At 39.7% G+C, this 22,880-nt stretch overlaps 1 protein-coding gene across 10 annotated transcripts in view; it reads left to right on the forward strand.

Moving 5' to 3' along the window:
• Positions 1–22,880, forward strand: part of IDE (insulin degrading enzyme) — a 113,198-nt gene that overhangs the window by 65,226 nt on the left and 25,092 nt on the right. For all 10 annotated transcript variants that reach the window (XR_012326989.1, XM_019939567.3, XM_019939570.3 and 7 more), the window contains 4 exons: positions 511–614; positions 16,877–16,979; positions 18,909–19,031; positions 21,265–21,347. Coding sequence is in view for 9 of the 10 variants with exons in the window: in XM_019939567.3 (XP_019795126.2) it covers positions 511–614; positions 16,877–16,979; positions 18,909–19,031; positions 21,265–21,347 (413 nt within the window). In the remaining variant the exon portion in view is untranslated. The remainder of the gene's footprint in view (positions 1–510; positions 615–16,876; positions 16,980–18,908; positions 19,032–21,264; positions 21,348–22,880) is intronic.

A 22,880-nucleotide genomic window follows, 5' to 3' on the forward strand; every position in this document is an offset into this window, starting at 1 on the left:
AAGTTGCTCGTACTAAAAAGCATCTTCTACATTATTTTTCTTTACTAACTGAAAATATAAGCCATTTTTCCTACACAACAACTCTCTAAATGCTTGTCTGATTTCATTCATAGAAATTTGAGTAGAAATTCTGTTTATTAAAATGTATGTACTTTATATTAAGAATCCTACAGGTGTCAGCACTTAATCATCAAATTTTCTTTATTAACAAGTACTCAGTTTTAGCTAGAGGTATTACTCACATTTTTCCCTGAAAAAATGTGATTTTGTTCTCTATAATGTAAGTATGTTTAGGGGTTAACTGCAGAATCATCCCACAATATGAAATTGTTTAAAGTGTGGTAGGAAAGAGAAAAGATTCAGAAATTTTTCCAGTGGAGTGAAATTTAATTGAAGGGAAGAGGGGGGTGTAAAACAGAGGATTTCACATGTTAGAGATCTGTTTGCTTTAATAAGTTAGAGTCTATTGTAGCCTTGCAAATTTTATTTATTTCTTTTTCTTTTAAAAAGTACTATCCCCTAGAAGAAGTGCTCACAGCTGAATATTTACTGGAAGAATTTAGACCCGATTTAATAGAGATGGTTCTCGATAAACTCAGACCAGAAAATGTCAGGTGAGTTGCTCTACAGATTTTCCTGTTACATACTAAATTTTCAAAAATGATTAGAATCTGAAAATTTGAAATTGTGAATAAAGTGCTTTTAAAGTTTTTATCAAGCATGATTACAAAAGTGGAGAGAATAAGTATAATGAAACAGTACCAAACTTAAACAGTCAGTACACGGCCGGTCTTTTTTATCTTTACCTACACTTGTTCACTCATCCTCCCTCCACTCTATTTATTTAAATTAATTAACTAATTAATTAATTTTTGGCTGCATTGGGTCTTTGTTAGTGCGCCTGAGCTTTCTCTAGTTGCGGTGAGCAGGGGCTACTCTTCGTTGTGGTGCGCGAGCTTCTCATTGCAATGGCTTCTTTTGTTGTGGAGCACGGGCTCTAGGTGCACGGGCTTCAGTAGTTGTGGCACGTGGGCTCAGTAGTTGTTGCTTGCAGGCTCTAGAGCACAGGCTCGGTAGTTGTGGCACACAGGCTTAGTTGCTCCGTGGCATGTGGGATCTTCCTGGACCAGGGATGGAACCCGTGTCCCCTGCGTTGGCAGGTGGATTCTTAACCACTGTGCCACCAGGGAAGACCCTTCCCTCCACTCTAGATTATTTTAAGTCAATATCTCGAACACATGAAGATTCTTTTTTTTTAACATAATCATAATTTCATTATGAATAAAATATAGTAATAGATCGTCTTAACCTGGCTTCATCCTTACTCAAATACTAGAAGTGTCAGCTCACTTATCTGGTTTAAAAAGCAAGTGAGGACACCCTCTTTTTTTTAAGTAGAAGTAAGGATTACAATCTCAGAATGCTTCTGACTGACCCGTTGTTAACCAGGAGATCAAAAGTTGGAGGAGCTCTTACAGTAACAAGTATTCCTGTTAGAGGAGGGTCAGCCCTAAAGAGCTTATGAACTACATGATATTTCTGCCTTAGAATTTAATTTCATCTATATTTTCTGAAGTCAAGAATAAAAGGAATACACTTGACTGGCACATACTTTGCATTTTTTTCTTTTTCTCCTCTTTTGAGCACATATTTCCAAAATTCTCCTGGGAACTTAGTGATTGAGTAAATATGTTTTTTGGAATAGTCATTTTATGAATAAAATCAACAATGTGGTAGAACTTTTTGAAGAAAAAATCCTCTGACAGAACTATTCTGTCAAAGTCGTTTTCCTAGTTACCATTGTTTGAACTTTTTCAGATGTATCCCAGCAACAAACAGTAGGAAAATTAAGTTAAAAGGAATATTATTGCTGTTTACACAAATCTGTATATGTGATAAAATGACATAGAACTATACACACACATTGTACCAACACCAATTTTGTTTGTGCACATTGTACCAACATTGTACCAACACCAACACCGATTTATAATCTAATTTATAATACTTTTGATATTGTACTATATTATAATTATGTAAAATGTAACCATTGAGGGAAACTAGGTGAAGAGTACACAGGACTGCCCTGTACTATTTTTGCAACTTCCTAACTGTAGGAATTTATTATTATATCAAAACAAAAACTTTTTAAGTTAAAAAAATTATTTTACAATAGCAACAAAAACATAAAATATTTAGGAATGAATTTAACCAAAGATAAATAAGACCTCTACACAAAAAAACTACAAAACAGTGCCCAGGGATATTAAAGACCTTGTTTGTAGATTAGGAGACTTGATTTTATTAAAATGTCCATTCTCTCCCATTTGATTCACAGGCTTAGTGTAATCACAATCAAAATCCTAGTAGGCCTTTTTTTTCTTTTAGAAATTGGTAAGCTAATTCCAAAATTCATAAGGATCTACAAAAGACCTAGATTACCCATAACACTCTTGCACAAAAAAACAAAAGTTGGAGGACTAAAACTGCCAAATTTGAAAGCTTACTATAAAGCTACAGTACTTAAGACATTGTAGTATTGGCATAAAGATAGGCAAAGAAATCATTAGTACAGAACAGAGTCTAGAAATAAGCCCACACATATATGATCAATTGATTTCTTTTTTATTGTGGTAAAAAAAAACCCACATAACATAGTATTTATCATCTTAACCTTTTTTTGGCCATGCCATGCAGCATGTGGGATCTTACTTCCCAGACCAGGGATTGAATCCGTGCCCCCTGCAGTGTAAGCCCAGAGTCTTAACCACTGGACCACCAGGGAGGTCCCCATCTCAACTGTTTTTAAGTGTACAATTCAGTAGTGTTAAGTATATTTGTATTGTTGTGAAACGTCTCCAGAACTTTTTTATCTTGCAAAACTGAATCTATATCCATTAAACAACTCCTCTTACCCTTCCCAACCCCACCGTATCCTGTTCATAGCCGTTCTACTTTCTCTTTGTGTGAATTTGACTACTTAGATACCTAATATAGATGGACTCGTGAAACATGTCTTTATTTCACTTAGAATAACATCCTTAAGCTTCATCTATCTTGTAGCATGTGACAGGATTTCCTTCCTTTTTAATGCTAAATAGTATTCCATAGTATGTATACACCACATTTTCTTTACCCATTAATCATTGGTCAGTTGATCTTTTTGACAAAAGCACCGACATAATTAAAATGGGAAAGGAAAATCTTTTCAACAAATGGTGCTCTTCCACACGCTGCATAGCCACATGGAAGAAAAGGTTAAATGTGACCTTTACCTCACAACATTCACAAAAATTAATTTGAGATAGATCATAGACCTCAGTATAAAGGCTAAAACTAGAAAACTTCTAGGAGAAAATACAGTTTGAAAATATCTTTAAAACCTTGAGATAAGCAAAGATAAGCAGTAATCATTAAAGAAAAGACATTGATAAATTGGACTTCATCAAGATTAAGAACTTCTGTTCTTAAGGTGATTTATGCATTTGCTTAGATGATTAAAATACAAGGAAGAAAAATACTCAGAACACACGTTAAATCATTTTAGGTAAGTAAAGCAGTTTACTTATTTCTGTTTTCCTCAATGTACCTTATATATTCTGAAGAAAAAAAAAACACCTAAATTCTGTTGAATTTTATTATATACCTTCTAAAAACAAAACCTCCTATCAAAATGAGAGAAAGAGCTTTAAACTTAATCATAAAACTCAGTAAACACTTTTTAAGGTTTCTTCACCTACTAGTCATGCTATCTTGGAGAGATCACTTTTTTCCTTCAACCAGTGTTTGTTGAATAACTAATGTGAAACCTCAGAGTTCATTATTCTGCAAAGGGGACATGTGAAAAGTTATATAATGTCATGAACACTTACTCTCATTTAATTTCCTGGAAAATTGCCCACCTGAAAAATGTAGTAGTGCTTTATCTTTCTATGTGATGCAAAATGATTTAGCAAAGTTGAAAACTATTGTACAAATACGAGGTAATCCTATTTAAGATTATATCATATAACAAAGATGTGCTTTTTTTGGCAAGAAAAATCATGATTTAATTATGTTCGTATAATTTTTGCAGCCCTAGATCCAGTTATTTGACCGTGCAACACTTTCTTTCTCTTTTTTTTTTGGCCTCACTGCGCAGCTTGTGGGATCTTAGTTCCCTGACCGGGGGTGGAACCTGCACCCTCAGCAATGAAAGTGTGGAGTCTTACCCACTGGACTGCCGGGGAATTCCCAGACCCGGAAACATTTTATAGGAGTGAATTTGCCAGAGCATACATTTTACTTTTGTTAAAAATTGCCTGTTTCTAAATTCCATATCTTATACAGTTAGAATTGAGAACCTCTTTTTCTCTCTACCTTCACCTTTAACAAAAAAGCACTTTTTCTCTATAAGATTGATCTCTGTGGCTGTTATAATTGTAACTGCAGTCAGTGACATAGTGCAGAACAGCCTGGGATAATACTGGCAACTGCCAAGCCAGATTGGGGTTGCTGGAGGGTAAGATTATTTTCTTTAATACCCACTGAGACAAGTTTAGCATTGCGACCAGGTAGGAAAATTAATAGGAAAATCCTTCAGAATGAAAGGAACCTTAAAGGTCATTTAATCCAACCTCTGTCAAGTATATATCTCTTCTGCAATATCTCTAACAAGTAGTTACCAGCCTCAGCTTAAATTCTTTCAAGGATGGGGAACTCATTAAATACCAAGGTAGCCAGTTCCATTTTTGCCAGTTCTAATTGTTAGAGAGTTCTTTTCAATGTTGAGACTTGATTTACCTTTTCAAAGATCTTTACCTGTTACTATTTCATCATCATCATCACCCACCTTCTTTGATCCTATCATTTGGTGCCCATTTTACCATTTTAAACCTACAAATACAGCTATAGGGTTTTTGCCACATGCCTTGTTTAGGTCATAAATAAAGCCATTCGTTTGGGAGGAGTTATTCTCGGTAAATCCATGTAGGTCCCAGTGATAACTGTCTTCTTGTCCAGATGTTTGACAGTCTGACAGTTGACTGTAGAATTTTGTCAGGAGGTCAGTGCCTAATCCACTGGTTTATGGTTTTTAGGCCACACTCGTTTTCCTTTCTGAAAATCAGAGCATTTGCCCATCTTCAGTCTTCTGCCTCTTCTCCTGTCATCCATTAATTATAAAAGGTGATAGGCAGTGATCCTGCTGGGATTTGTTAGTTGCCTAAGCATCAGAGAATGTGACTCATCTGTGTTGGAGATGTGAGTTCATTTGAGTCACCTGGCTGGCTCACTCACCGATCCTGAGCTTCAACTTTTTTCTGTTGTTTGGTCCACCTTTGCACTTTAAAGATCCATGAAGTCCTGTATCTGCTAACATGGGATCAGCATATCACAATTTTTTTAATTAATAAATTAATTTTTCGGCTGTGTTGGGTCTTCGTTGCTGCGCAAAGGCTTTCTGTAGTTGTGCCGAGCGGGGGCTACTCTTCGTTGTGGCGCGCAGGCTTCTCATTGCGGTGGCTTCTCTTGTTTCAGAGCACGGCGCTAAGCGCACGGGCTTCAGTAGTTGTGGCACGTGGGCTTAGTTGCTCTGAGGCATGTGGGATCTTCCTGGACCTGAGATCAATCCTGTGTCCCCTGCAATGGCAGGCGGATTCTTTTTTTTTTTTTTTTTTTTTTTGCGGTACGCTGGCCTCTCACTGTTGTGGCCTCTCCCGTTGCGGAGCACAGGCTCCGGACGCGCAGGCTCAGCGGCCATGGCTCACGGGCCTAGCCGCTCTGCGGCATGTGGGATCTTCCCGGACCGGGGCACGAACCCGTGTCCCCTGTATCGGCAGGCAGACTCTCAACCACTGCGCCACCAGGGAAGCCCAGCAGGCGGATTCTTAACCACTGCACCACCAGGGAAGTCCAGCATATCACATTTTGCTTTAGATCATGTGTCTCATTGGATTATGAGTTCCTGCCAGGTAGGAACTATGTTTTGTTTTGTTCTGTGTTGTTTTTAACATCTTTATTGGAGTATAACTGCTTTACAATGGTGTGTTAGTTTCTGCTTTATAACAAAGTGAATCAGTTATACATATACATATGTTCCCATATCTCTTCCCTCTTGCGTCTCCTTCCCTCCCACCCTCCCTATCCCACCCCTCTAGGTGGTCACAAAGCACCGAGCTGATCTCCCTGTGCCGTGCGGCTGCTTCCCACTAGCTATCTGTTTTACGTTTGGTAGTGTATATATGTCCATGCCACTCTCTCACTTTGTCACAGCTTACCCTTCCCCCTCCCCATATCCTCAAGTCCATTCTCTAGTAGGTCTGTGTCTTTATTCCCATCTTACCCCTAGGTTCTTCATGACCTTATTTTTTTTTCCCTTAGATTCCATATATGTGTTAGCATACGGTATTTGTTTTTCTCTTTCTGACTTATTTCACTATGTATGACAGACTCTAGGTCCATCCACCTCACTACAAATAATTCAATTTCGTTTCTTTTTATGGCTGAGTAATATTCCATTGTATATATGTGCCACATCTTCTTTATCCATTCATCCGATGATGGACACTTAGGTTGCTTCCATGTCCTGGCTATTGTAAATAGAGCTGCAATGAACATTTTGGTACATGACTCTTTTTGAATTATGGTTTTCTCAGGGTATATGCCCAGTAGTGGGATTGCTGGGTCGTATGGTAGTTCTATTTGTAGTTTTTTAAGGAACCTCCATACTGTTTTCCATAGTGGCTGTATCAATTTACATTCCCACCAGCAGTGCAAGAGTGTTCCCTTTTCTCCACACCCTCTCCAGCATTTATTGTTTCTAGATTTTTTGATGATGGCCATTCTGACCGGTGTGAGATGATATCTCATTGTAGTTTTGATCTGCATTTCTCTAATGATTAATGATGTTGAGTATTCTTTCATGTGTTTGTTGGCAATCTATATATCTTCTTTGGAGAAATGTCTATTTAGGTCTTCTGCCCATTTTTGGATTGGGTTTTTTGTTTTTTTGTTATTGAGCTGCATGTGCTGCTTGTAAATTTTGGAGATTAATCCTTTGTCAGCTGCTTCATTTGCAAATATTTTCTCCCATTCTGAGAGTTGTCTTTTGGTCTTGTTTATGGTTTCCTCTGCTGTGCAAAAGCTTTGAAGTTTCATTAGGTCCCATTTGTTTATTTTTGTTTTTATTTCCATTTCTCTAGGAGGTGGGTCAAAAAGGATCTTGCTGTGATTTATGTCATAGAGTGTTCTGCCTGTGTTTTCCTCTAAGAGTTTGATAGTTTCTGGCCTTACATTTAGATCTTTAATCCATTTTGAGCTTATTTTTGTGTATGGTGTTAGGGAGTGTTCTAATCTCATACTTTTACATGTACCTGTCCAGTTTTCCCAGCACCACTTATGGAAAAGGCTGTCTTTTCTCCACTGTATATTCTTGCCTCCTTTATCAAAGATAAGGTGACCATATGTGCATGGGTTTATCTCTGGGCTTTCTATCCTGTTCCATTGATCTATATTTCTGTTTTTGTGCCAGTACCATACTGTCTTGATTACTGTAGCTTTGTGGTATACTCTGAAGTCAGGGAACCTGATTCCTCCAGCTCCGTTTTTCGTTCTCAAGATTGCTTTGGCTATTCGGGGTCTTTTGTGTTTACATACAAATTGTGAAATTTTTTGTTCTAGTTCTGTGAAAAATGCCAGTGGTAGTTTGATAGGGATTGCATTGAATCTGTAGATTGCTTTGGGTAGTAGAGTCATTTTCACAATGTTGATTCTTCCAATCCAAGAACGTGGTATATCTCTCCATCTATTTGTATCATCTTTAATTTGTTTCATCAGTGTCTTATAATTTTCTACATACAGGTCTTTTGTCTCCTTAGGTTTATTCCTAGATATTTTATTCTTTTTGTTGCAGTGGTAAATGGGAGTGTTTTCTTAATTTCATTTTCATATTTTTCGTCATTAGTGTATAGGAATGCCAGAGATTTCTGTGCATTAATTTTGTATCCTGCTACTTTACCAAATTCATTGATTAGCTCTAGTAGTTTTCTGGTAGCATCTTTGGGATTCTCTATTTATAGTATCATGTCATCTGCAAACAGTGACAGCTTTACTTCTTCTTTTCTGATTTGGATTCCTTTTATTCCTTTTTCTTCTCTAATTGCTGTGGCTAAAACTTCCAAAACTATGTTGAATAAGAGTGGTGGAGTGGGCAGCCTTGTCTCGTTCCTGATCTTAGTGGAAATGGTTTCAGTTTTTCACCATTGAGAATGATGTTGGCTGTGGGTTTGTCATATATGGCCTTTATTATGTTGAGGAAAGTTCCCTCTGTGCCTACTTTCTGCAGGGTTTTTATCATAAATGGGTGTTGAATTATGTCAAAAGCTTTCTCTGCATCTATTGAGATGATCATATGGTTTTTCTCCTTCAATTTGTTAATATGGTGTATCACATTGATTGCTTTGCATATACTGAAGAATCCTTGCATTCCTGGAATAAACCCCACTTGATCATGGTGTATGATCCTTTCAATGTACTGTTGGATTCTGTTTGCTAGTATTTTGTTTAGGATTTTTGCATCTATGTTCATCAGTGATATTGGCCTGTAGTTTTCTTTCTTTGTGACATCTTTGTCTGGTTTTGGTATCAGGGTGATGGTGGCCCCGTAGAATGAGTTTGGGAGTGTTCCTCCCTCTGCTATATTTTGGAAGAGTTTGAGAAGGATAGGTGTTAGCTCTTCTCTAAATGTTTGATAGAATTCGCCTGTGAACCCATCTGGTCCTGGGCTTTTGTTTGTTGGAAGATTTTTAATCATAGTCTCAATTTCAGTGCTGGTGATTGGTCTGTTCATATTTTCTATTTCTTCCTGGTTCAGTCTTGGCAGGTTGTGCATTTCTAAGAATTTGTCCATTTCTTCCAGGTTGTCCATTTTATTGGCATAGAGTTAGTCGTAGTAATCTCTCATGATCTTTTGTATTTCTGCAGTGTCAGTTGTTACTTCTCCTTTTTCATTTCTAATTCTATTGATTTGAGTCTTCTCCCTTTTTTTCTTGATGAGTCTGGCTAATGGTTTATCAATTTTGTTTATCTTTTCAAAGAACCAGCTTTTAGTTTTATTGATCTTTGCTATTGTTTCCTTCATTTCTTTTTCATTTATTTCTGATCTGATCTTTATGATTTCTTTCCTTCTGTTAACTTTGGGGTTTTTTTGTTCTTCTTTCTCTAATTGCTTTAGGTGCAAGGTTAGGTTGTTTATTTGAGATGTTTCCTGTTTCTTAAGGTAGGATTGTATTGCTATAAACTTCCCTCTTAGAACTGCTTTTGCTGCATCCCATAAGTTTTGGGTCGTCGTGTCTCCATTGTCTTTTTTTTCTAGGTATTTTTTGATTTCCTCTTTGATTTCTTCAGTGACCACTTCGTTATTAAGTAGTGTATTGTTTAGCCTCCATGTGTTTGTATTTTTTACAGATCTTTTCCTGTAATTGATATCTAGTCTCATAGCGTTGTGGTCAGAAAAGATACTTGATACGATTTCAATTTTCTTAAATTTACCAAGGCTTGATTTGTGACCCAAGATATGACCTATCCTGGAGAATGTTCCATGAGCACTTGAGAAGAATGTGTATTCTGTTGTTTTTGTATGTAATGTCCTATAAATATCAATTAAGTCTGTCTTGTTTAATGTATCATTTAAAGCTTGTGTCTCCTTATTTATTTTCATTTTGGATGATCTGTCCATTGGTGAAAGTGGGGTGTTAAAGTCCCCTATTATGAATGTGTTACTGTTGATTTCCCCTTTTATGGCTGTTAGTATTTGCCTTATGTATTGAGGTGCTCCTATGTTGGGTGCATAAATATTTACAATTGTTATATCTTGTTCTTGGATCAATCCCTTGATCATTATGTAGTGTCCTTCTTTGTCTCTTCTAATAGTCTTTATTTTAAAGTCTATTTTGTCTGATACGAGAATTGCTACTCCAGCTTTCTTCTGATTTCCATTTGCATGGAATATCTTTTTCCATCCCCTCACTTTCAGTCTGTATGTGTCCCTAGGTCTGAAGTGGGTCTCTTGTAGACAGCATATATATGGGTCTTGTTTTTGTATCCATTCGGCCAGTCTGTGTCTTTTGGTGGGAGCATTTAATCCATCTACATTTAAGGTAATTATTGATATGTATGTTCCTATTTCTATTTTCTTAATTGTTTTGGGTTTGTTATTGTAGGTCTTTTCCTTCTCTTGTGTTTCTTGCCTAGAGAAGTTCCTTTAGCATTTGTTGTAAAGCTGGTTTGGTGGTGCTGAACTCTCTCAGCTTTTGCTTGTCTGTTAAGGTTTTAATTTCTCCATCAAATCTGAATGAGATCCTTGCTGCGTAGAGTAATCTTGGTTGTAGGTTTTTCTCCTTCATCACTTTAAACATGTCCTGTCAGTCCCTTCTGGCTTGCGGTTTCTGCTGAAAGATCAGCTGTTAACCTTATGGGGATTCCCTTGTGTGTTATTTTTCCCTTGCTGCTTTTAATATGTTCTCTTTGTATTTAATTTTTGACAGTTTAATTAATATGTGTCTTGGTGTGTTTCTTCTTGGATTTATACTGTATGGGACTCTCTGTGCTTCCTGGACTTGATTAACTATTTCCTTTCCCATATTAGGGAAGTTTTCAACTATAATCTCTTCAAATATTTTCTCAGTCCCTTTCTTTTTCTCTTCTTCTTCTGGGACCCCTATAATTCAAATGTTGGTGTGTTTAATGTTGTTCCAGAGGTCTCTGAGACTGTCCTCAGTTCTTTTCATTATTTTTTCTTTATTCTGCTCTGCATTAGTTATTTCCACTATTTTATCTTCCAGGTCACTTATCCGTTCTTCTGCCTCAGTTATTCTGCTATTGATCCCTTCTAGAGTATTTTTAATCTCATTTATTGTGTTGTTCATCATTGCTTGTTTCATCTTTAGTTCTTCTAGGTCCTTGTTAAATGTTTCTTGCATTTTCTCTATTCTATTTCCAAGATTTTGGATCATCTTTACTGTCATTATTCTGAATTCTTTTTCAGGTAGACTGCCTATTTCTTCTTCATTTGTTAGGTTTGGTGGGTTTTTATCTTGCTCCTTCATCTGCTGTGTGTTTTTCTGTCTTCTCATTTTGCTTATCTTACTGTGTTTGGGGTCTCCTTTTCACAGGCTGCAAGTTCGTATTTCCCATTGGTTTTGGTGTCTGCCCCCAGTGGCTAAGATTGGTTCAGTGGGTTGTGTAGGCTTCCTGGTGAGGGGACTAGTGCCTGTGTTCTGGTGGATGAGGCTAGATCTTGTCTTTCTGGTGGGCAGGTCCACGTCTGGTGGTGTGTTTTGGGGTGCCTGTGGCCTTATTATGATTTTAGGCAGCCTCTCTGCTAATGGGTGGGGTTGTGTTCCTGTCTTGCTAGTTGTTTGGCATAGGGTGTCCAGCACTGTAGCTTGCTGGTCGTTGAGTGAAGCTGGGTGTTGGTGTTGAGATGGAGATCTCTGGGAGATTTTTGCCGTTTGATATTATGTGGAGCTGGGAGGTCTCTTGTGGACCAGTGTCCTGAAGTTGGCTCTCCCACCTCAGAGGCACAGCACTGACTCCTGGCTGCAGCACCAAGAGCCTTTCATCCACACGGCTCAGAATAAAAGGGAGAAAAAGAAGAAAGAAAAAGAAAGGAAGGAAGGAAGGAAGGAAGGAAGGAAGGGGATAAAATAAAATAAAGTAAAATAAAATTATTAAAATAAAAAATAATTATTAAGAAAGGTTGTTTTTTTTGTTTTGTTTTGTTTTTTTTTTGCGGTATGCGGGCCTCTCACTGTTGTGGCCTCTCCCGTTGTGGAGCACAGGCTCCGGACTCGCAGACTCAGCGGCCACGGCCCACGGGCTCAGCCGCTCCGCGGCATGTGGGATCTTCCCGGACCGGGGCATGAACCCGTGTCCCCTGCATCGGCAGGCAGACTCTCAACCACTGCGCCACCAGGGAAAACCAGAAAACAATTTTTTAAAGTAAAAAACAAACAAACAAAAAAACGGACGGACAGAACCCTAGGACAAATGGTGAAGGCAAAGCTATACAGACAAAATGTCACACAGAAGCATACACATACATACTCACAAAAAGAGGAGAAAGGGAAAAAATAATGTATCTTGCTCTCAAAGTCCACCTCCTCAATTTGGGATGATTCGTTGTCTATTCAGGTATTTCACCGATGCAGGGTACATCAAGTTGATTGTGGAGATTTAATCCGCTGCCCCTGAGGCTGCTGGGAGAAATTTCCCTTTCTCTTCTTTGTTCGCACAGCTCCCGTCTGTTCTTCGCTCAGACAGGACGGGGTTAATGGAGCCGCTGATTCGGGGGTCTGGCTCACTCAGGCCAGGGGAGGGAGGGGTACGAATGCGGGGCAAGCCTGCAGCGGCAGAGACCAGTGAGATGTTGCACCAGCCTGAGGCGCGCGTCGTGCGTTCTCCCGGGGAAGTTGTCCCTGGATCATGGGACCCTGGCAGTGGCGGGCTGCACAGGCTCCCGGCAGGGGAGGTGTGGATAGTGACCTGTGCTCGCACACAGGCTTCTTGGTGGCGGCAGCAGCAGCCTTAGCCTCCCATGCCCGTCTCTGGGGTCCGCGCTGATAGCCGCGGCTCGCGCCCGTCTCTGGAGCTCCTTTAAGCAGCGCTCTTAATCCCCTCTCCTCCCGCACCAGGAAACAAAGAGGGAAGAAAAAGTCTCTTGCCTCTTCGGCAGGTCCAGACTTTTCCCCGGACTCCCTCTTGGCTAACCATGGTGCACTAACCTGCAGGCTGTGTTCACGCCGCCAACCCCAGCCCTCTCCCTGCGCTCCGACCGAAGCCCGAGCCTCAGCTCCCAGCTCCCGCCCGCCCCAGCGGGTGAGCAGACAAGCCTCTCGGGCTGGTGAGTGCCGGTCGGCACCGATCCTCTGTGCGGCAATCTCCCCGCTTTGCCCTCCGCACCCTGTTGCTGTGCTCTCCTCCGCGGCTCCGAAGCTTTCCCTCTCCGCCACCCACAGTCTCCGCCTACGAAGGGGCTTCTAGTGGGGGTAGGGCTTTCCTCCTTCACAGCTCCCTCCCAGAGGTGCAGGTCCCATCCCTATTCTTTTGTCTCTGTTTATTCTTTTTTCTTTTGCCCTACCCAGGTACGTGGGGAATTTCTTGCCTTTTGGGAGGTCGCAGGTCTTCTGCCAGCGTTCAGTGGGTGTTCTGTAGGAGTTGTTCCACGTGTAGATGTATTTCTGATGTATCTGTGGGGAGGAAGGTGATCTTCGCGTCTTACTCTTCCTCCATCTTCCCCCTCTTGAGTCAGGAACTATGTTTTAAAACATCTTGTCCAGAATTCAAGCTGATTGAATTTTTAGCCTAACCTTTCTTGATTCCTTCTTACTTTAAGAAACCGTTTTTTAAAATAATTTTCGAGCACATTTCATGAACTTCAATTTCTTAGCACTTTAGCCTTCCTGTCACTGTTTTTGAAGTTTGACTTAGAATCTGTCATCAGTAGATTTTTTTTGTGCTTTCTTTTTTCCTCTGTTGTGTATCTTTTAAAAATATGATTTGATATCATGATACTGTGGAAATCTACTATTAGAAGGACAGAGTTCATCTAGTTTGAATCCCTATTTAAAAAGTAATGAAACCGGGCTTCCCTGGTGGCGCAGTGGTTGAGAGTCCGCCTGCCGATGCAGGGGATGCAGGTTCGTGCCCTGATTCGGGAAGATCCCACATGCCGCGGAGCGACTGGGCTCGTGGGCCGTGGCCGCTGAGCCTGCGCGTCCGAAGCCTGTGCTCCGCAATGGGAGAGGCCACAACAGTGGGGGGCCCACGTACCGCAAAAAAAAAAAAAAAAAAAAAAAAAAAAAAAAAAAGTAATGAAACCAAAGCCCAGAGACTTGCTTAATTTAGATCTTAACTGTGATTTTGGCAAGATCTCAAAGAAAGTGAGTCACGGTATCGACCAGAATCCAAGTTTCTCATGGCCAGATCTGCGCACTTTCTACTAATTCTTTTTTAATTTATCATGGTTACCTGTGAAGCCTCTTCTCATTCTTGGCTGTCTTCCCTCTTTTCTCTCTCAGGGATTATTTGCAAAGGTCTCATGAGAATTCATTCCTGGGGAACCATATTGCCTTTTAATGTCTGTAGTCAGGATTATTTCTGAATGGATTCCATCAGCAGCAACAGCTATTCATTCCCACTGAACACTTCTAAATGGCTGACTGGAAGTCAACAGTCAGCATTCGTTCTAGCCCACTGTTTCCTTTTCTTACTGTTATAAGCTTCAGTATGAAAATAAGAGGCCATTTCCTCTCACATTTCTAAGGACCATGTCAGTAACCAATTCTTTGTGGATGGAATTGAAGAGTGGCATTCCCCCCTCACCCCTCAACACACACACATATTTAAGAAAAAAACTCATGGAGACTATTTTTTAGTATAATTAGGTTTCCAGCAGGTAGTCTAAGATGCTGCAGTGTCTGTGCCAGTTTTCTCAATTGTCTGCAGTTAAATATACTGCAGCTCTCTGTGTGTACCTCAATTATTGTGACTCTTTTCTCCTTTTCTCCTAATTCAGGTGCTCTCGCGGTTCCACACTCTGGTTCATAGATTTCTGTATACATTTGACCTGTGTCTACTCTGTCTCTTCTGTTATTCGCCCTTCGTAATTTATTTGAAAGTACATACTCTTCCATTGTATTTCAGTTTTGAATTCCTTGATGGTATGCTAACTCTTGGTCTGCAAAGGTATCTCTTTTTGTTAGGCCAGTATTTGGTATTTCTCTAGTTTGAGGAGCTACACTTATCTACCTCATATTTACTTCCTTATGGTAACATGTCAACTGTTACCCCATACACTTTACTTTGGTATCTAACTATCTAGATCCCTTAGGATCGTAACTAATAAATCTCCATTCTCCTCCTTTTTTAACCTGAGCATCACTGGACAGCCTCCAGGGTCTGCTTCCTTCTGTGTCATATAGTCATCCTCCAGAGCATTTGATAGCTTTTCCCAAGTTTTTTCACTTTCTCTCTCAGAACTGAGTTTAAAGTTTTCCTGTTCCAGAGGGCAAGTCCACTGCCAAATGAATGCTCCAGTCTTCACAAGTTGTAATCAATCCCTTGTTCATTATTCTGATCCATGGGCTGTCATTCAGGGAAACCAGAGCCATCTATGTAATAAACTTCCCAAATCAAGCATCTCATGGAAGAGAAGATGGAATGCCACCTCTCTAGCATGGAATTTTACTTCCTAACATGTTTCTCAGAGGTCTCCCTGAGAATCATTCCATTCATTCTTTGAAAAATCAACAGGAATAGAAGCAATTTCTATGACTGACTCTTAGCTGGCTCTGTCATGTATTGAATGAATGCCCTTAAGAAACATCACATACCCTTCATGTGGCTGTGTGCATTCTGTATACACTACACATACCCCTCATACAGGATTTTCAGATAGCCAACATGTATCACTTCTTCTAGATACAATAGCAGAACTCTTTCATCTGTTAAACCCTATGATTCTTCCGTATGTTTCTGTCGAACATATTCTTATTTAGCATGTTTTCTAGAACTGATAGTGGTCAGTGGCAGTTAGGCCAGATCAGGAACACCTTAAACTGGAAGATTAGTCAGTCATTCTAACAGATAGGTGAGTCAGATTGCTTATGATATCTACCCTGAAGCAAGTGAGAAAGCCAAGTCTAGCTAGCCAGGTAGAGTATTTTATCTAGAATGAATAAGGAATAGATGGTGGTTCAGACAGTCAGGCATTGAAATTGGGGAGGTCCAATGATGGGCAGGTGTTTGGAACACAGAGATCAGGATCCTGAAAATTAATGGGTGTTCAGTAGAGGGGAGTTTTGACTGCAAGCAGTGGGCTTTCAGCTGTGAGACGGACATTCAGAGGCTAGAAACTAACCTCTGGGAGGACAAGTGAGAATAAGCAGGAACACACGTGAACCTAGTTATATGAATTGGGACGTAAAGAAGAAGTGAAACCAATAACAGGACTGACTGCATGGCAAGCCTTCCAAGCTATTGGCCTAGTCCTCTATCTGCAAGATTCAAAGTAGGATTGGTCCCAGCCTGGGGTTGAGCCTGCTAGTCAGAGTGAAATGATTCCAACTTTGATAGTTAAAAGGCGGCAGAGGCAGAACTGTCCATGATGATCCACACAGGGACAGAAGCTCCACTGGTATAGAGCTCCTTTCGCTCCTCTACTTGTAATCTTTTGACATTATTTTACCTCTACCTTCCCTCCCTGAACTTTCTTTCCTTCTGACTTCTCTTCTGTGCTCTTTCTACTACCCCAGCAGAGAAAGATAGAGATGTTTTCTTGGTCGTGTCCCTGTCTCCCCTAGCATCAGGAAGGCCAGTGTACATGTAGTACGTACGGTTGATGGTGGTGTCTGGCAGGAAAAAAAAATAACAGTGTACAAACTTAGCAAGTTATAATGAAAGTGTGTTTTTAATTTTTTTTGGATCTCTGAATGAGCCAACAAATTTTCTTATCCATTCTTGTAACCCTGGGGCCTGAGCTGTTCCTGGGAGGGAGTACTTTGTTGTGCTTTTTTAAGGACTGTTTTTCAACTGACCTGGTTCCACTTTTTTCCCTAGCTACTCTTCTTTTAAGGTTTTAGTCAAAAGCATTCATAACAAGAATCTTTCTTGCAAGCAGCTTTTCATACCAAAAATGATGGGCTATAACCAAAGGATAACAGAGACTATGATCAAAGACTTCTGTACATACATTGCTGTTTCAGCTAGGCCTCATAGGACTTACTGGGTTGTAGAGGCCCAACACATTCTTGGATATTATTTATATTTTCGTGAGTCAGATTCTATAAATTTATGTATACAACATGAGTTTATAGGGTTTTTTTCCATCTATCTCTAGGGTTGCAATAGTTTCCAAATCTTTTGAAGGAAAAACTGATTGCACAGAAGAATGGTACGGAACCCAGTATAAGCAAGAAGCTATACCAGATGAAGTCATTAAGGTAGGGTTAACCCATCTGTGAATAAGCTGATGTGTGAGGGACACACAAGAATATGAGCTCCCTAGATCAACCAATTCACAGCCCAAAGTGTGGAGAGTGATGGCCCAGCACTGTCTGTACCATCCCAAGAGGAGTGAACAGGGAGGTGGAGAGCTGGAGCTTAGGTTTTGCAGGAAGAAATGATACTGTAGCCACCTTCTCGTCTGCCTGTCAGACCAGCAGGGCTGTAAAGCAGACTCCAAGTCTCATGCGGTCAAAGATCAATGAAGTCCAAAGTACACAGGGTTGCAGAGGCACCAAGACAGGCAGGAAGAGATGGAAATAGAGAACCTGAAAGACAGATGCAAGGGCTGAGAGCTCACGATCTTGCTGTGAGCACAGGCGGGGAGCAATTTCTGGGATTCATACCATCTTCACTTTAGGAGGGGCTATATTTTATGCCTCGTATTGTATCATTGCTCTTTTTGTCAACATAGGGCCATTATGATTTGTTTCAAAACAGGTAGGTATAGATAGTGTGTTACCCCATTCATCAGGAGTCAGGATTTTGTTTGTGAGTCTTATCTACTGGTCCAGTACTTTTTCTTTTTTGGTTCTCATTGGCTGTGTAGCTTTGAGACTGTGTCCTTTATTCATGGGGCGACACCAGAAAACCTTGCTCTGACTAAATTCTAGTTAAACTTGGGTAATGGATATTTCTTAAATGTACCAGGGTAATGACGATACAGAAAAAAGTAGTTTAAGAAAGAAAAATTATTACTGGTACTTTTCTGACATATTCACAGCACATAAGGAGATGACTGAAGCCCTTTAGTACGTGAAAATGTCCATCTTACTAAACTGTGAGGAAAGCTGATCTCCCATGAATTAGTGCTGGGTGTGAACTAACCCTCAAACAAGAGAAAACCCCTGTTCACCAAATTCTGACCATGACAAACCCGCCCCAAATGGGAATTTAAACAAATTGATCTGGAAGCTCAGCAGTGAAATTACTTGCTAAGTGTTTACCAGTCCCTACGATTCAGCCATACTGGGGACTTAAGTTGCTACATATAAATAATATGGCCATGGCCACCATCCCCACCATCCCAGTGCCAAAAGACACAAATGCAGGGACCAAAATAGAACTACAGGAGCTGCAAGGCTGTGCCACATCAGCTGGAGACCAAATTACTAAACCCAGAATCATTGGCAGTTGGTTGCTTTTTTTAAAAAATAATGAAAAGTCTTATAAATCAGAGTTCATCAATCGTGGTCTGATCTGCCTCAGTTAGCTTTTGGAAGCAGCCCATGGAACAGATCCAACCTGCAGGTTGTGTCGATCCTGTCCCACAATCCAGATTTAAATCTCAACTTTGTCCTTAACCTTATGCTTGAAATATTGGTCCACTTGAAAATGCATGTGGTCGTCTGGGAGAGAAGTAGACCAGGCCTTTAGAAGTGCTGAAGTCAGAGAAGCCCCCTTTAACCTAGTTTTCAAGCCATACATTCAAGTAATGTAGTGTAGCTGAAAGTTTAACTCTTTTAAATGACCTGTGGTCTAGCAGTTGTGGGTATTTATCTCTGTGCAGATTATTCTCCATTCTTTAAAGAGCTGGAGCAAACATGATCTTCATATGGACCAGTTAGCCTCAGTTCCACAGTCTCAGATTGTTCCTTCACCTCAGCTGGTCATTTTAGACATGTGTAAAGAGGAAAGATAGATGAGTGTAAAACTTGATTAGTTCCAGAGACTCCAGTTCAACTTTCATGAAAAGTCATTGATAGATCTTGGGAGTAGCCTTTTTATATATGATGGAAGAGAATGCTGTGTGACATTTATTCTCTTATTATTTGCCTAGATATTAAGCAATGTGACTGTTTTAAACTCTTAAATCAGATTCTAATTGCTTTTATGTGTGTGTGTGTATGTTTTCACTATTCATCCAGAAATGGCAAAATGCTGATCTGAATGGGAAATTTAAACTTCCAACGAAGAATGAATTTATTCCTACAAATTTTGAGATTTTATCATTAGAAAAAGAAGCAACACCATACCCTTCTCTTATTAAGGTAATACGTTAGAATCATTGATATCAAATTTAGGGGACAGACCTATTACATAGAAGGGACTAGAGAGATGTTTTCTTGCATTTGATACTATGTTGATTTGCGGGGCTCACACCCTATAGATAACAGAAAAGTTGCAGAGAGAATAACTACAAGAAATATTAAAAGGCTAGACATTTTAAAACAAACAAAACTACTATACAGCATAGAATCTAGGGAATTGTTTTCTTTGCAGACAATAAAATAGTAAGTCTGGAATGTAACTACAAGTCTATTGAAAGAGGGCTTTTTTCCATGTTCACTGAAGACCCAGTAAGGAAGTAGATTTATGCTGCATCATGAAAGTTAGAGATAAGAAAGAATCTCTAAAGCCTGGAAGAGAGCATATCCAGGGGAAGCTGTTGGACTTCCTGCCCTTAAAAACAATTCTTTCTCATTTTGACAGAGCGCTATATGAAGTTAATGGAGTTATAAACCAGTGGGAAGAACGATTGAGGAGGGTGTTTTCTTTTTCAGAATGTTCTTTTCATGTCATTATTTCACACCTTGGGTAGATTGTGTAGAAAAATGGATCAAATTATTACAGCACATCCTCTTTTCTAAACTTTAAAACTAACTCTTTCTAAACTTACCACCATAGACAAACATCCTTCTTTCCCTTTTCTTCAAATGACCTAACATTCAGATTAACTCAACGAGATGAGAATTAGTGTTTAGGACTGTGAAATTTAATTTATCTCAAGCAACTAGATTATTAATGAGACAATCATTTTTCTTTAAAAATGACATTTTAATGAGTTATACGTTAGGTTATTCAAAGAGAAAGCTTATTTACTTTTCCTATTTTTATTTTTTGTTTGTTTTAAATAGGCCATCTTAGCATAAACTAAGGAGAACATTAAACCATTTATATCTCTTGTCAGAGTTTCAAGGTAGTTTCAAGTGAACTTTAAGACTTTTTTTTTTAATTTATTTGGCTGCGTCAGGTCTTAGTTTTAGTACGCAGGATCTTCTTCGCAGCTTGCGGGATCTTTCGTTGCGGTGTGTGGGCTCTTTATTGCAGCGCGTGGGCTTCTCTCTAGTTGTGGCATGCGGTCTCCAGAGAGCGTGGACTCTGTAGTTGTGGCACACGGGCTCTCTAGTTGTGACGTGCAGGCTCAGTAGTTGTGGCACACAGGCTTAGTTGCCCTGCAGCATGTGGGGTCTTAGTTCCCCAACCAGGGATCAAACCCGCATCCCCTGCATTGGAAGGCGAATTCTTAGCCACTGGACCACCAAGGAAGTCCCTAAGACTTTTTAAAATATAGTGTAAATGAGTGAGTGGAGAGGCAAAGGAGTAGCTTATTTGTTCATCCTTGGCTGTGTTAGTTATCCGTTGCAGTATAACAAGTTACTCTAAAATTCAGCAGTTTAAAACCACAAACACTTATTTTATCTCATGCAGTTTCCAAGGGACAGGAATGTGGAAGTAGCTTAGTTGGGTAGTTCTGACTCAGGGTCTCTCAGGTTATGGTCAAGCTGTGAGCTGGGACTTTGGTCATCTGAAGGCTCAACTAGGGCTGGAGGATTCTATTCCAAGTTCATTTGTGTGGCTTTGGGCAGGCCTTAGTTCTTCGGTACATGGGCCTCTCCATAGAGTTGCGTGACATGGCAGCTGGCTTACCCCAAAGTGAGTGATCCAAGAGGGAAAATGAGTGATCAAGGTGGAAGCCACAGTGTCTTTTATAATCTAATCTCAGAAGTGTCGTATCATCACATCTGCCATAATCTGTTGGTCAGACAGAGACCAACCCTGGTCCAGTGCAGGAGAGAGGACCACACAAGGGTGTGAATTCCAGCAGGCAGGGATCCATGTGGCCCACTTTGGTGGCTGGCTGCCACACACACACACCCGCCCCCAAGGACTCCTGCCTCTGTGTCCCTGCATCCAGAAAGACAGGGACAGGACAGTTGGTATTGGCTTCACCTGTCTGTCTCTTCCTCCACTGTGTCCCCATCTCTTTGACCCAGGGTGCTGATAAGAGGGTGATTTCTCTCTACTACTGGAATCACCAGTCATCTCTCCAGCTTCCCACCAGCTGACCCTCTGAGTATGCTTCAAGGCCATGGGACAGCAGTCTCTCCAGAACAAAGCTCAGCTATTGCCTCTGTCCTCCTCCTCTTGAAGAGTGATTTGATTGAAGATTTTTGTCAAATGTGCCTGTATTTCCCTAAACATACTGTTTCTCCATCACAGGATACAGCTATGAGCAAACTCTGGTTCAAACAAGATGATAAGTTTTTCTTGCCCAAGGCCTGTCTCAACTTTGAATTTTTCAGGTACGTAAAATGAATCTAGCTACAAAGCTTCCTATGAAAATCAACAATTACACTTCTGAAAGTTTTCTTTGCTTCCTTAAGGACCTATGTCTGGAAATAAAAGGAATTAGAGTTTTTTAGCCTAGACAAAGAAAAGCTGCTCCTTCCTGTTAAGGGAAGGCTGTAGACTCACCAGAAGTTTCACTGAAGAAAGATTAAATAATTTGGGGTGTTTTTTTCTGTTGTTGTTTTGGTTTTATATTCCTGGAACTTGCCCAGAAGAAGAGGTAGTCGTTACTAAATGATCTTGAATTCCTTCCAGCCCTTTAATTGTCTGGAGCCCTCAGATATTGCTTTCTGTATCCCGGGCTTGGTAGAAGATGTTTAATAAAATTTCTGAATAATGCTACTGTTGCAATGATTTCTCAGTATAAATCTTTAGTTTATCTCTATCTCCTTTTATTTGTGTGATAATGTTATCACTCAATTTAAATTTTACTTTGTGAGTTTGCACTCTATAATTCTATATTTCTAAAATTCAGTGGTTTGTGTTTATAAAATAAACCGATCATTTTTTAATAATGTTCAGTATAATGATCAACTTTTTCATTAATTTTTATTTGATTTGCTTGGCATGAAATGAAAGCTGGATGTGTTTTAAATGTTTTAGAAAAGAGAAAAAGAATCTCTTATGTAGGAAGTTAATAGTTCACAAACAAGTATGTTGAGACTGTAGGGATGTAAACATTGTTTATTTATAGCATGAGATTCATAGATTATCTAGAGCTGCGCTGAGATTGTTGGTGTTGTTTTTTGTTTGTTTGTTTGTTTACATCAAACATGGGCTTTCTGATTATGGCTTGCTGTTGGTAGAGAGCATTACAAAGCTGGTTTTATTTTTTGATAGTTCAGAGTGATATTTTTAACCCTCTAAGCAGCTTGTCACACTTTCCCATTTGGCTTCTATGATCTGGCTTCAGAATACCTTTTGAGAGACCATTTGATATGTTTGCGTTCTCTAAACTGCCTAGCATAGTTCTCAGAATTTAAAATGTCTGCTTCCCACCAATCCGTCTCCGTGTTCTGGTCTCTCTAGAGGTAAACACTATTAGGTTTCTTGTACGTTCTTAAATAAATTTTCTGTTTGTGTCTATCCTTTTAATCTTTTCAGAAATAGGATAATATTATGCATATGTACAGTTTTTAAAACTCTGTGATCCATATTTAAGCATATAACATCTGGTTACAAAATAGTATGTTTTAAGTGAACAAGTGAACCAGGATTTAAGAATTCCACTTGAATCATGTTCTCTTTTAAAAGTTAGTTTAGGACACTCTCCAGTTCACCAGCATAGCTGCTGTGGATGCAGCATTTTAGGACACTTCTTGGAATTGCGTTCTGAGCTTGATCCATATGACTTTGAACTCCCAGATTTGTTTTTTTCTAGCTTTGCACTTCCACCTAAGGGTGCCTGTGGGGATGAACCCTTTCAAGGACTCTCTTTTGCTTTGATGCTTTTGTGAGTTGTGCTAGTAAGTTTCTGAACTGCTTCC

Source organism: Tursiops truncatus, chromosome 16 (assembly GCF_011762595.2).
Source record: "Tursiops truncatus isolate mTurTru1 chromosome 16, mTurTru1.mat.Y, whole genome shotgun sequence".
NCBI classification, from domain to species: domain Eukaryota; kingdom Metazoa; phylum Chordata; class Mammalia; order Artiodactyla; family Delphinidae; genus Tursiops; species Tursiops truncatus.